At 39.6% G+C, this 13,506-nt stretch overlaps 1 protein-coding gene across 1 annotated transcript in view; it reads right to left on the reverse strand.

The window, feature by feature from the left end:
- The window catches only part of ATP8B4 (ATPase phospholipid transporting 8B4 (putative)), a 255,344-nt gene that overhangs the window by 55,560 nt on the left and 186,278 nt on the right, over positions 1–13,506 (reverse strand). The window contains exons 18-21 of the mRNA XM_060174644.1: positions 11,277–11,392; positions 5,032–5,196; positions 3,604–3,715; positions 1,405–1,510 (exon numbers count right to left, since the gene is read on the reverse strand). Coding sequence (XP_060030627.1) covers positions 1,405–1,510; positions 3,604–3,715; positions 5,032–5,196; positions 11,277–11,392 — 499 coding nt within the window. The remainder of the gene's footprint in view (positions 1–1,404; positions 1,511–3,603; positions 3,716–5,031; positions 5,197–11,276; positions 11,393–13,506) is intronic.

Raw genomic sequence — 13,506 nt, forward strand, 5'->3', positions numbered from 1 at the left:
TAACAAAAAAGAAATGTGGTATAAAAGATATTGTTTCTTAAATATTAATCTTTATTCACTCTTATCTCCAGTGTCAGCACTAAAATATGTTCTAGTGCCATGAGGCAGTTCGACAAGGTGTACAATATTCTATATCTCATAAGCTTATATACCAAATCTGGATTCAATAATGACTAAGTCAAAAAATCAACTTTAACACTGAAAGACTCTATTCTGACTTTACATATCAGTTCCCACAAGTGGGTTTTCACATTTATCTGATCATAAGCTTCATCTAAGTGCTTATTAAATTACAAAATTCCATGCCTGCCCCTCTGGAGACTTAATTTTTAGATCAAATGAAGTGAGGGAATTGACATTTTTAATAAGTGCGCTCTTTCATAATATGGATCACTTATGATCCTATAAAAGTTTATAGACACTTTTGCATGTCTAATTTTCAAGTCTAACTCAACATAAACGATTTGAAATCCTTTTTTTTTCTTTTTATTGCCACCAGAGTTATCGCTGAGGCTTGGCGACTGCAATTACAAATACACCACTCTCAGTGGCCATTTTTTCTTTCATATTTTCTCTTTGACAAGACAGAAATAAATTGAGAGGGAAGGGGGAGAGAGAGAGGGAGAGAGAAAGATAGATACCTGCAGACTTGCTTCACTGCTGATGAAGCATCTCCCCTGCAGGTGGGGAGCCGGGGCTCCAAGCTGGGTCCTCGCTCATGGTGCTATGTGTGCTTAAGTGGGTTTGCCACCCCTCACCCCCTGAAGTCCTTGTCTAAAATTACTTGGTATATATTGAAGGCCTAAAGACAAAGGTTCACCACTAATGTCAAATTTAGTTTGCTACCAACAAGAATAGGAGTTTAAGAAATGTGTTTTTGTGGCATACATACTACTCAGCTATTAAGAATGATGAATTCCTCTTCTTCACCTCATTTTGGATGGAGCTTGAGAGAGTCATATTAAGCCCGAAAGAGAAGGATTAATAGGGAATGATCTCACCCATGGGCAGAGTTTAAGAAACAAGAACAGAAAGGGGAAACACACAGTACAACGTGGACTAGTGGTGTATTGCACCAAAGCAAAGCTTTCTGGGGAAGAAGGGTAGAAAAAATGGTTGAGGGGATAAAGGCATTGTAGTCCTGGTACAAGCTAATGGACCTAATTTGGGGGAGGGAGTGTTTTGCAGACGCCTCTCTTGGTGAGAAGAGAGACGATACCCATGTGACAACAACTGTACTGTAAATGAACTGCGCGATAAAAAATAAAAGGAAAATATGCATTTAACTATTCTAAATTAAGACCATAGGGAAATGTAAAGTATCTTTTTATTCTCTCAACTACTCATTCTCCCTTATTCCCTCTTTTCCTCCATCTTCATCTTCCCTCCTCTTTGAACACTTACCTGAGTTCTTCTCTAACTTCCACTGCTGTGTTCCCTGCTACAATGAATATATCATTCATGTCATCAGTCAGCATGTTGCAGGCATAACCAATGTTGATGGCAGTTTCTGATATAAAATAAAGCCCATCTCAGTTAGAACATTACTTCACAGCAGCAGTACCTTTTCCATAAAAGTTCTGAGACTAGTCCTGTATTTCCTTGTAAACTTGTACACCCCCTAATGTCAGAAAATGATGGATGGGAGTCGGGCGGTAGCACAGCGGGTTAAGCGCATGTGGTGCAAAGCATAAGGACCAGTGTAAAGGATCCTGGTTCGAGCCCCCGGCTCCCCATCTGCAGGGGAGTCGCTTCACTGGCAGTGAAGCAGGTCTACAGGTGTCTACTTTTCTCTCCCCCTCTCTGTCTTCCCTTCCTCTCTCCATTTCTCTCTGTCCTCTCCAACAACAACAACATCAATAATAACAACAATAAAAAACAAGGGCAAAAAGGGGGAATAAATAAATAAATAAATAAAATTTTAAAAAGATATAAAATGATGGGTAATAAAATATGAGCAACTCAGGAGGGAATTCAAAGATTTGGGGTCCATATCATTTAATCACATAGCAGCAGTATCTCTGAATTCTTCACATTCCCACCCAGTTTTTGAGGAAAAAAAAAAGTGGTCTTCAACATATAAAAGTAGCCTAAGATCATGTGATGTAGGAAAGTGCTGTATCAAAAAAAACTTGTGACATGAAGTCCCAGATATACCCTTTGGAGAGCTAAAATACTAAACCAGGTTATTATTCCATTTTGACATGGAAGGCGAATTGAATTGGGGGGGGGAATCTTGTAAAGTGTTCAGTTTATAAAAGTGCTTTTACATAGTTTTAGTCTTCTCACACACAATTCTGTCATTTTTACCATTAAGTGATCAGAAACTAGGAATCTAGGGGCCAGGTGGCGCACCTGGCTAAGTGCACATACTATAGAAATTAGGAATTTGAATACCACCTCAAGAACCACTCAAGATTGCTGCTAGGAATTACATGGAGTTGGTCATTCCTCCCTCTAATTTTACATAATGGGAACTGAGTCAGAAGGTTATTTTTCTATCTCCAAAATAGTCATTTGATTCTAATTCTATTGAGCCATTAGATTCTAGCTAATTCTATAGAGTAATTAGACAAGTTCTAAGTCATGGAAGGCAACTTGACTTACAAAGACATATCCTTTGTAAAAACCACAGAAATTAAAGCTAACTGGACATAACTGAACAGCCATACCCACTGATACACCCAACAGCAAACTCTTGGCTGTTTCTATCTAGAAACACATCAAAGAGCTCGGCTCTCTGGTGTTTATTTTGTGTAATAAGAGATTTTGGATTAGTATTTTAAAAAAAGCTGATTATTCATATTTGCAAGTCCTGTAATGTTCTAAAATTATCTAACAGGTAAACTGAATCAACAAAACATGTGTGTGCTGGTCAACTAAATATTTCTGGCTGACTGATGCTCAAGAATAAAATCATTTTTGTCTTAACCTTTACCACCAGCTATAGGTCCAAAAAAGTATTGATGGTCTTTTTGTTTTTGAGGAAGCATCATGTTCTGAACATAAACCACTTTCTCTCATGATCTAGTGTTTTGGCACGCTTAAAAGTGGGTTATCTCCCACCACACCACAGCATGAGCAGTCCTGGAATCCAGACAAGTTGCACTGTTGCAGCTGAGGTGGTTGTTAAAATTCCCAAACATCCCCTCACCAGTTGACAAGTATCTGCTTCAGAGAGCTTCCTCCAAACTTAGCTACTATTCTAATACAACTGAACTGCAAACTCCCCTACCATCAAGAAACTAAAAGAGTATTCCCAAGGTCTCTTGCTGTCATTCTCTGACCTGATTAGGGTTAGCACTGGTTCTCTACCTGTTAAAGTTTCCATACTACCACTACCGATAAGTGCATTTGATATTTAAGAGCTGACTCAACTGAAACTCAGCAAACCCCAATGATAATAGAAGACATGTTGTTAGTTTTCACTTGTTTTTAAATAGTAAATGCGTGTAATAACTTTTCTTTTTGTGTTTGAATTTTTTTCTATGCATAAGAGAATGACAAGTATCTAGTTATTTAAGCTTCCTAGTTAATGATTTTTTTTTTTTAACCACGGAAGCTATCATTTCCAAACATTATCATCATTCATGGCCACGTTACCTTGTTTGTCTCCTGTTAGGACCCAGATCTTAATATTGGCTAGTGATAAACTTGTAATGGTTTCAATAACACCCTCCTGCAACTTATCTTCAATAGCAGTGGCACCCAACAGCTTCATTGGAAGATAAAGAATAGCTTATATTAATGCTTGCACACAACATCCAAAGCATCTGTAACTTTCAATCACAAAGTGCAGAGGTGAAGACAGAACGTATGACATACTGATTTAACCAGCATCCTATTACACACAGAAGCAGAAAGGAAAGGGCCCGAAGAAGTACCTGAATCAAGTCAACTGACGGGCACACCAACCCTGGAAACGACAATTTTACATTGGGCTCTGATATGCTCAAATAAAATATTAATATAGCAAATCAGGAAGTACCTGAGCTTTATGGACTTAAGAATCCCTTGCTGTTTTCCACTTATATCACTATGAAAGGGTCTAGAAAAATGAGGGGAAGACTTGATCTCATACATAGGATTATAGAAAAAGGTAAAGCCATCTTCCTTAATTACTAAACCAGCAAGTGCTGAAGACTAAAAAAATGAAAGTAATTGTTCAATGACTTATACAAAGATGAACAAGCATGCTCCCTAGTACCTCACAAGTGCTGAGGTGCTGAGCATCCTGGTCATTGAGGCCTCAGAGGAATATCATTTCAAGAACTGATCACATTCTGCACAGCAGATAGCATCATGCACCTACGATGGCTCAGAGCTACAATCCATTCTTTGTGGTAAGTTTCATTACTCTAATAAAATAAATTGAAAAAAAAAGTATTATGAGGTAGGAAGAAAAAAAAAACATAATAAGGCCCTATCAGAGGTTGACAGGAACAAGTAATCTGTCTTCTACCTTTGGCTATATGCTATAGCTAATAGAAATAATCCTGTAGGTGTTCTAAAACCACATGTGGCGAACACAAAGCCAGCATATACACTAGGATGGTGGCTCAGTGGTAGAGCACAGGAGTTAAATGCTTGAGGTCCCAGGTTCTATCCCCGCATTATATATACTGAAATGGTGCTCTGAATTGTCTCAATATCTCACTCAATAAATAACCTTTTTAAAAATATGTAAATCATGATTCAAAGAGAGTTATCTGTGTACAAGATCATTTATCCAATGGATTAATTCTATATTAAAATTTTAAACTATTCTTTCTATGAACAACAACCTTCAGGGGCCCGCTGGTGGCACACCTGGTTGAGCGCACATGTTACAATGAACAAGGACCCAGTCCCCACCCGGGTGGGGGGGGAGCTTCACAAGTAGTGAATCAGGTCTGCAGGTGTCTGTCTCTCTTCCGCTCTAGCTCCCCCTTCCCTCTCAATATCTGGCTGTCTTTATATATAAAAAAAGATAGTAAATATTGAAAACAAATAAATAAATAAATATAAACCATCATGTTTCTAGACTCATACCATCAAATCCCTTTCGATTTCTTCATACAGCCCAGCTATCTCCTCATCCCTCTCATCTGTGGCAGCACTGGCATCTTCCAACATCTTCTGCCACTCTCTGAAGTACTTGTCATCCAGTTCTCTGTATGCAATGGCCAAGGTTCGAAGGCCTTCCCCTGCAAATTCCTGCCAGAACAGACATTGACTTAGGAGCCACCACAAGCAATCATCATAACAACAGCCATAGGAATAAGAAGCCTAGGATTAAAATTTCGTCTTTTTCCTCATGAGTTTTATCGTGATTCCCAACTTTTTAATAAACTTGAAATTGGGAGATGATGTTTATTTTCTTATAGTTTATTTCAATGGAGTAAAAAAAAAAAAAAAAATCAAGGGACTTAGCCTCCCTCCCCCCTCCAGCCCAGGCTGTTGAAATGGCCACTGAAGTGTCCCAACTGGGAGATGATCAGTGATGTCGAAATTCAAATGTCCATTTGAAGCTATGTATATAGATCCCAACTGTCCTTTGCTAGGCAAGGAGAGAGGCCCAACCTATTCCATGGTTCTGGATGAATGGCTTCTGGTGGAAAGAAAAGTATCCTCAGAGGGCCACAGAACCTCACATCCAAGGCATTAGTCTCATTCCAGGAACCCTGGCACCACCTGGCACCAAACCATTGTAGCTTTTTCTCTAGCAACACAGCTGAGTCTAAAATTATCTGAGTCTTTCTTTTGCTGTGATTGAAGTTTTCCATAACAAAAGCTTACAATACATGAATAAACAATTGTTTATTCAAGACAATAATAAATAAAAAAATAATTGTTAGCCAGGTAATGGAAGCTTATTAGCTAAGGTTATAAGAATCATCTCCAAGGAGAGAAGGGTTAACAAAGGTAGAAAATATTGTTTATTTCATTTTAATTTTTTTTAAAGATTTTATTTATTAAGGTGGTGAGGTGGGGAGCCAGAGCACATGTGATCCTGGGGGCTGAACTCTGGCCCTCAGGGTAGAGAGTCTATGGCTTTATCCACAGTCCCACCTCCCAGGTCACAGATAGAAAAGTTTTTAAATAAATGATTGTTTCTGGGAAATAAGACTAAAAGTAGGGATTGATGTTTTATTTTCCACTCTGGATGGGTTCTCTGTAATTTCTGTTGTTGTTGTTGTTAGATGAATGTTTTATCTTAATAATAACAATCACAGGCTGGGGAGACAACATACTGGTTCTGCAAAAGACTTTCAGGCCTGAGGCTCTGAGGGATCCAGATTCTATCCTCAGTACTGCCACAAGCCAGAGCTGAGCAGTGCTCTGGTCTTCTCTCTGTACTCTCAATCATTAAATAAAATACTGTTGTTGTTGTTTTTAAACACTATCAGAATGAGATAAGATAGCTGGGTGGCTTGTCTGACTATGTGCACAGTCTAGGTCTAAGTGTAATGGGACAGAATTCTCCACACAGGGGAGTCGGGTGGTAGTGCAGCAGGTTAAGTGCAGGTGGCGCAGAGCACAAGGACCGGCGTAAGGATCCCAGTTCAAGCCCCTGGCTCCCCGCCTGCAGGGGAGTCACTTCACAGGCAAGCTGGTCTGCAGGTGTCTTTCTGTCTCTCCCCCTCTCTGTCTTCCCCTCCTCTGTCCATTTCTCTCTGTCCTATCCAACAAAAATGACATCAACAACAACAACAAAAAACAACAAAGGCAACAAAAGGGAATAAATGAATAAATAAATAAATAAATAAATAAATAAAAGAATTCTCCACACAGGAATCACAAGACTCCACACCAAGTCAGGTGGATAAATATCAATTTCATTTGAGCCTGCTAAGCTGAGGGTCCAGCCCAGGGAAGACTCACACAGGAGCTCCCCAAAGACTGAACACCTAAACACATTCACATGCATCCTTTTATACTGTTTGCAGCATACGCCAGCATTGGTTACATACAATAGTTTTGCACAGGTTCTGGACTTGGCTTGTTTAATTGAAATCTAATGACTGGGGGGCTTTTAGTCTTGCACCACATCTTGGTACAAAAACATCTTGTTTTCCCAGAAACAAATATTCTACCTTAGTGAAAGCAGAAAAGAGTTTACAGAAGCGGAAAGTTAGCATTATTCCTACTCTAGGTCTGGTTAATTTTTAAACGTTCTATTGCTCTGGTGCCTGACTACCATCTGGATTGATCTCTGAACTATGCTAGTAATTCCTTGATTATACCTATACCCATTTTTTCCCTTGATTATACCTGTATCCATTTTTAACCCTCACATAAGTTTCCTATACCACATGAGAAGACTACTATACCAAAGGAAGTTTCAGCTCTCTCCTCTCTTTCTCTCCTTTTCTCTCCCTCCCCTCCCCCTCTTTCTCTGTTTCTCTGAAAAAGTTGGCTCTGAGTCATGCATTTGCAAAGCCTTAGCACCACACACATACAAAAGAAAGAAAAACCCACTATCAGATCAGGTTAGTTTGGGGGGAAAAAAATTCATTTCAAAACCATTTTCTATGACCCGACCATTTGACAATTAGCTAAGTTAATTGGAAAGCCATACTTTCCTTTAGTCTCAGAAAAGTGACCATTTTAAATAATACCGCTGATACTTTAATCCTTCTGATAAGAAAAGCAAATTTCTCACTAAGCAGAACAGATGGGGGGGTGGCTGGGGGGAGGGTTCAAGTCCTGGGACATGATGGCAGAGGAGGACCTAGTAAGAGTTGTACTGTTATGTGGAAAACTGAGAAATGCTATGCATGTACAAACTATTGTATTTTATTGTCGACTATAAACCATTAATCCCTCAATATAGAAAATTTTTTAAAGATAGTGAAGCAAAAAAGAAAAAAGATATTTGACATTCTGGAGGATCTTATTCTGAAAGATAAATCCCACACGTCTATGGTTTATTTTAGACATTTTTATTTATACTGTTTTTATATAAATCTCTTCCTTCTTGAATATCAAGAGCATCCTGGAAATGTATAGTATTTTATATACATTATTATTGCTTTTACCACATTTAATGCTACTTATTTTAATATGTATTATTCTCATTTAATTAAAGTATTAGTAATAGTTGTAATATTAAAAAAAAGAAATGATAAAAAAGAAAAGTGGACTCTAATACTAGGTTCCAGTACTAGAGACCTTTAAGTTATATAAATAAAGTAACCACTGACAAAGGAAAAAAACGAAAAGCAAGTTTCTAAATAGAAACTGATAGTTTCTAAGAGTCCCATACTGCTGCAATGCTTAGGGAGATGGCTTCCAGCAAAAATGCTAAAAACCCTCCCCATTCATTCACCTGGGTCTCCAGTAGGGATCTATCTAAGAGTCACTGTACTCCAAGTGCTTCTACTCTGCAATTTCTGCTCCTTTGGGCACTGCCTCAGAGTGTTATCTTCTCTGTTATGCTTTGGCTTCTGATACACACATTATTAAACCACAGCGCACCCTAATTAGGTCAATTAAAAGTCAGTGTGCACTTCAATGATGCGGTTAGGTTGAGAGAGACCATGAGAAACATGATTTAAATTTATCTTACAGGCATTTGGTAGCATTTTGGATATTGCAATCATATTTTACAAGCCTTGCCTTCCAAGACCACCACTGGGTTCCCCACTGATCTGAAAATCAAGTTACTGTCTTATAAAGATCTTTTTGTCCTCCTTAATTCCTCTTAAAATTCTTTGCCTTTAACTCGCAAGCCCACTGGGCATTAGCAGTGCTTGCCTTTCTCTGTTCTGCACCACAGTGAACAAACTCTATGAGGACATTACAAAGGGGGACAGATGATTTAAGTTACTGAATTAGTGCATGAAACACTAGCTTAATCCTAAATAAGCATTTGAGCAAGGTCATTTCCTCTTATTAAACAATTCAAAAATCAATAATTAAATGGAAATTGAAAGCCTCAGAATTTGGAAGTCAAGATGAATAAAGCAAAGGCAACAAAAAGCAAGTCAAATTGATCCGACACAAAAAAGACCAAATGGGGTTTCCTATACTTTCCGGTGAGAAGGGAATTATGAAAAGCCAAGGTCTTGGTGTTTGAGCAATGATAGAAATCAGATACTTATGATTCTAATGTTTTCAGAAAAAAGAAAAAAGAAATTAAAAGACCATGCCGTCCTTCTGGAAAAGATTAAAAGAAAATCAAGAATGCTCTACTGGAAAGACAAAAAACAATAACTATGTTTGTAACCAATATTACCAAACCATCATTCTTTTAACTTAAAGTCAGGCAGAGTTTATTTGTTTGTTTGTTTGTTTGTTTGTTTTTAAAGATTCTGTGAGTATTCTGTATTAAGCATAATGTTTAAAAGGAATACGAACCCTCAATAATTTTGTAAAGGAGGGAAACCAATAAAGAAATGAGAGTTTTAACGAGATGCCCTGAGAGTTCCTATGGGGTTAAACAGAACCTCAAACAAATGCTGAAGAAACAATCCGACTCTCAAGTTAAAACCAAGAAATAGTCATATTAACTCATAGACTCTTTTTTTTTTTTGTCTCCTTCCACTGCTCCTGGAAGCTATTTTTCCCCTTTTGTTGCCCTTGTTGTTTGTCATTGTTGTTATTATTATTGTTGTTATTGCTGTCATTGTTGTTGTTGACTAGGACAGAGAGAAATCAAGAGAGGAGGGAAGAGACAGAGAGGGGGAGAGAAAGATAGACACCTGCAGACCTGCTTCACCGCCTGTGAAGTGACCCCCCACACACACACACAGTTGGGGAGCCAGGGGCTCGAACCAGGATCCTGTTGCTGGTCTTTGCGCTTCATGCCATGTGTGCTTAATCCAGTGCACTACTGCCTGGCCCCCAGTCTCTTCTTTTTTTAAGTGAACTGCCACAACAAAATGAATTCCTACACTGTTGCCAAAAGGGAAAGATGGGGGCGGTGGTGAGTAGGAAGACTGAGCAGAGGGGTCATTCTAACAGTGTGAAGACACTGGAACTTCGGTGGTGGGAATAGGGAAATGTACATGTATAGCGGTATGATGCTCTACTCCTGAAATTTTGTAGTATTGTAACACACTGGTAAATCAATAAAAAATGTATGATAATGGGGGCCAGGTGGTGGCACATCTGGCTGAGCGCACACATTACAGTGCTCAAGGACCAAGGTTCAAGCCCCTGGTCCCCACCTGCAGGGGGAAAGCTTCACAAGTGGTGGATCAGAGCTGCAAATGTCTCTTTGTCTCTCTCCTTCTCTATCTCCCCCTCCTCCTTCAATTTCTCTCTGTCTCTATCCAATAACAAATAAATAAAATGTATAAGAATGATCTGATGTTATCACTTGATCTGCCCTCAGAGTTAGACAGTCTCGGTGAGTAAAGCATAGGACTTGCCTTCATGAGGCTCTGGGTTTGATCCCCAGCACCACAAAGACCGAAGCAGCACTGTGCTCTCTTTCCTTTCTATAAATACATAAATAATTTTACCCACTTGCAGGGGGAAAGCTTCATGTGTGGTGAAGCAAGTCTGCAGGGGTCTCTCTTCCTCTCTATCTCCCCCTTCCTTCTCAATACCTGACTGTCTCTATCAAATAAATTAAGATAATAAATGAATAATGTTTATGAATGTGAAAGATCACCCCCGCTGCCATCAGAAAAGTTTTGGCACACGTGTGCTCAACCAGGTGCGCCAACCACCTGGTCCCTCAGAAAAGTTTTGGAAAGAAGCTTCCTAGCCACAGAATTTGATAGCTTCACCCAGAAAACCTCTGTGACTCAGGATGCTTTTTAGGCCAGAATACAAGAACTTTGAGGGGAGAGAGCTGGCTACAACGATGACGTTTTCCCCCTCAATAAAGAATCACAACCCTAAGCTTATACCCTGGGGTTATCATTAGAGATTCAGCTGGTGCCGAGAATCAGAATCCAAGGCAGAGCTACCCACCAGATCCTTTGCCTAGAAAGCTGTCCATTCTCACCAGAGAAATGACCCCTCACTTTAGGAGAATTGAGGCAGGTGGAATGCACATCCTGAGCCTTCCCCAGGCCAGACCACAGGAAACCACACTCAGTGGCTACTTATAGTAGCTATTCATCCACTTACGCTGTGACTAAACCAGCAGGTAACTATCTGGAGGTCAGGGGAGAGACCAGTGTACCAGTTTCCCTACATTCATTGGTATGGTTTCCTGTGGAACCTCTTTCCACATGCTTTCTATTTCAAATGTCTAACTGGTGCATTTAAAATTAGCCCTAGTCCTAGGAGGTGGCCAATGAGCCATGGTGCACACCTGAACATTGAGAGACCCTTACATTGAGATGATCTGACGTCAGCGTCAGAAGGTCTTCGTTGGATGGATGAAGTTTTTCAAACAGAATGGTATCTGCTCCTTTGGAATAAAGTTTTATCTGGCCTTCAGGATTTTGAACTGAAAAAAAAAATGTGTGGAAATAGATTATAAAGAATGAAATCAAAACTAGACTCAGGGGTCCAACCATGCAATTTGGAAAATATCATAAAGTTTCAGTCTGTAATGAAGAAAAAAAAAAAACAGTTCCTTTTATTGAAAGGCCACCACATAAGTCACTTGTCTTTATTCCTCTCCTACTAACTCAGAAATCTTTCATCTCTTGGACTCCTTTGGTTTCTCCAATTCAGAAACAAGTGTTTTCATTCTGATGCACACAACCTTGCACTTTTCCTTGCTTACTATTTCCAGCGGGGGTGAGTACATTTAAATGAACTCTTCTACATTGAATAGAGAATGTGTTTGTCTCCTAGTACCAATTCAACACCAACTGTATGATTGATTATCAGTGCCTTATGCCAGATGGTCTCCATAGGAATTTTCTAGCCGTTAGCTCATCAAGTTCCACATCTCTTTTCATTCAAGGCTTCTAGTCATTTCTGCCAGGAAGTCACAAAGCTAATAATATCTCTCAGTTATTTCAGAAGTTAGTCTTTTAAAAATATAATTTATGGGGGGTCGGGTGGTAGTGCAGCAGGTTAAGCACACGTGGCGCGAAGCACAAGGACCAGCCTAAGGATCCTGGTTCAAGCCTCCAGCTCCCCATCTGCTGGGGATTTGTTTCACAGGCAGTGAAGCAGGTCTGCAGGTGTCTATCTTTCTCTCCCCCTTTCTGTCTCCCCTCCTCTCTCCATTTCTCTCTGTCTTATCCAACAACAATGATATCAATAACAATAATAACTACCACAAGGGAAGCAAAAGGGAAAATAAATTAATTAATTTAAATATATATTACATATATATATATACACATATATATATATAAATTTATGGGGGCCAGGCAGTGGTGCACTGGGTTAAGTGCACATGGTATGAAGTGCAAGGACTCACATAAGGATCCCAGTTCAAGCCCCCAGCTCCCCACCTGCAGGGGGGTTACTTCACAAGTGGTGAAGCAGGTCTGCAGGTGTCTACCTTTCTCTCCCCCTCTCGAAATTTCTCTGTCCTATCCAATAAAGTGGGAAAAAATGGCCTCCAGGACCAGTGGATTTGTAGTGCTGGCACAAAGTCTCAGCAATAACCCTGGAGGCAAATATATATAATTTACTGGAACCTGGCAGTAGCATGCCTGGTCAAGCGTACACATTACCATGTGCAAGAATCCAAGTTCAAGCCTTCAATTCCTACCTTGGAAGCCTCACAAGTGATAAAGCAGTGCTGCAGGTGTCTCTCATTCTTTCTCTCCCTCTCCCTTTCTCTCTTCAAATACACCACATTCTCCCTTAGTGTTCACTCCCCGGAATATAGTAGGCACTAAAGAAATATTTGCCTAACTGAACTGAACTATAGCTGTCCAGAACTGGTTGAAGGCAGCAGTGATGCCTTTGAGATAATATGAATAGGAAAGAAAATCAGAAATGGCTTCCAGGTTCATACTGTAAGAATAATAGCAATAGTGATACTTGAGGAGGATAATGGCTAGCTTATTCATCAGGCATCAGCCACACAGAGGAACAGCTGCTATGTGGGAGCATGATTTGTGTTTTGATGACCTTTAAGAAGCTTTGAGTGGGTAGTGGGAATTGTACTCCTCTTATCCCACAATCTTGTCGATCATTATTAAATCACTAATGAAAAAAAGAAGTTGTAAATTTAGAAAACACAAAATAGAACTTGGACTGGGTTTGGTGTATTGCACCAAATAAAAGACTCTGGAGTAGGTGGGGAGAGTTCAGGTCCTGGAATATGACAGCAAAGGAGGACCGAGGGGGGGGGGGGGTTAATTGTTATTAAAACTGAAAAGCTGAAAAATGGGCCGAGGGTAGACAGCATAATGGTTATGCAAAGAGGCTCTCATGCCTGAGGATCCAAAGTCCCAGCTTCAATCCCCTGCACCACCATAAGGCAGAGCTGAGCAGTGCTCTGGGGCGGGGGAAAAAAAGAAAGAAAGAAAGAAAGAAAGAAAGAAAGAAAGAAAGAAAGAAAGAAAGAAAGAAAGAAAGAAACCCTGAGAAACGTCGCATAAGTACAAACTATTATATTTTACTGTTGACTGTAAACCATTAATCCACCCC

The sequence above is a fragment of the Erinaceus europaeus genome, chromosome 16 (genome assembly GCF_950295315.1).
Source record: "Erinaceus europaeus chromosome 16, mEriEur2.1, whole genome shotgun sequence".
NCBI lineage: Eukaryota > Metazoa > Chordata > Mammalia > Eulipotyphla > Erinaceidae > Erinaceus > Erinaceus europaeus.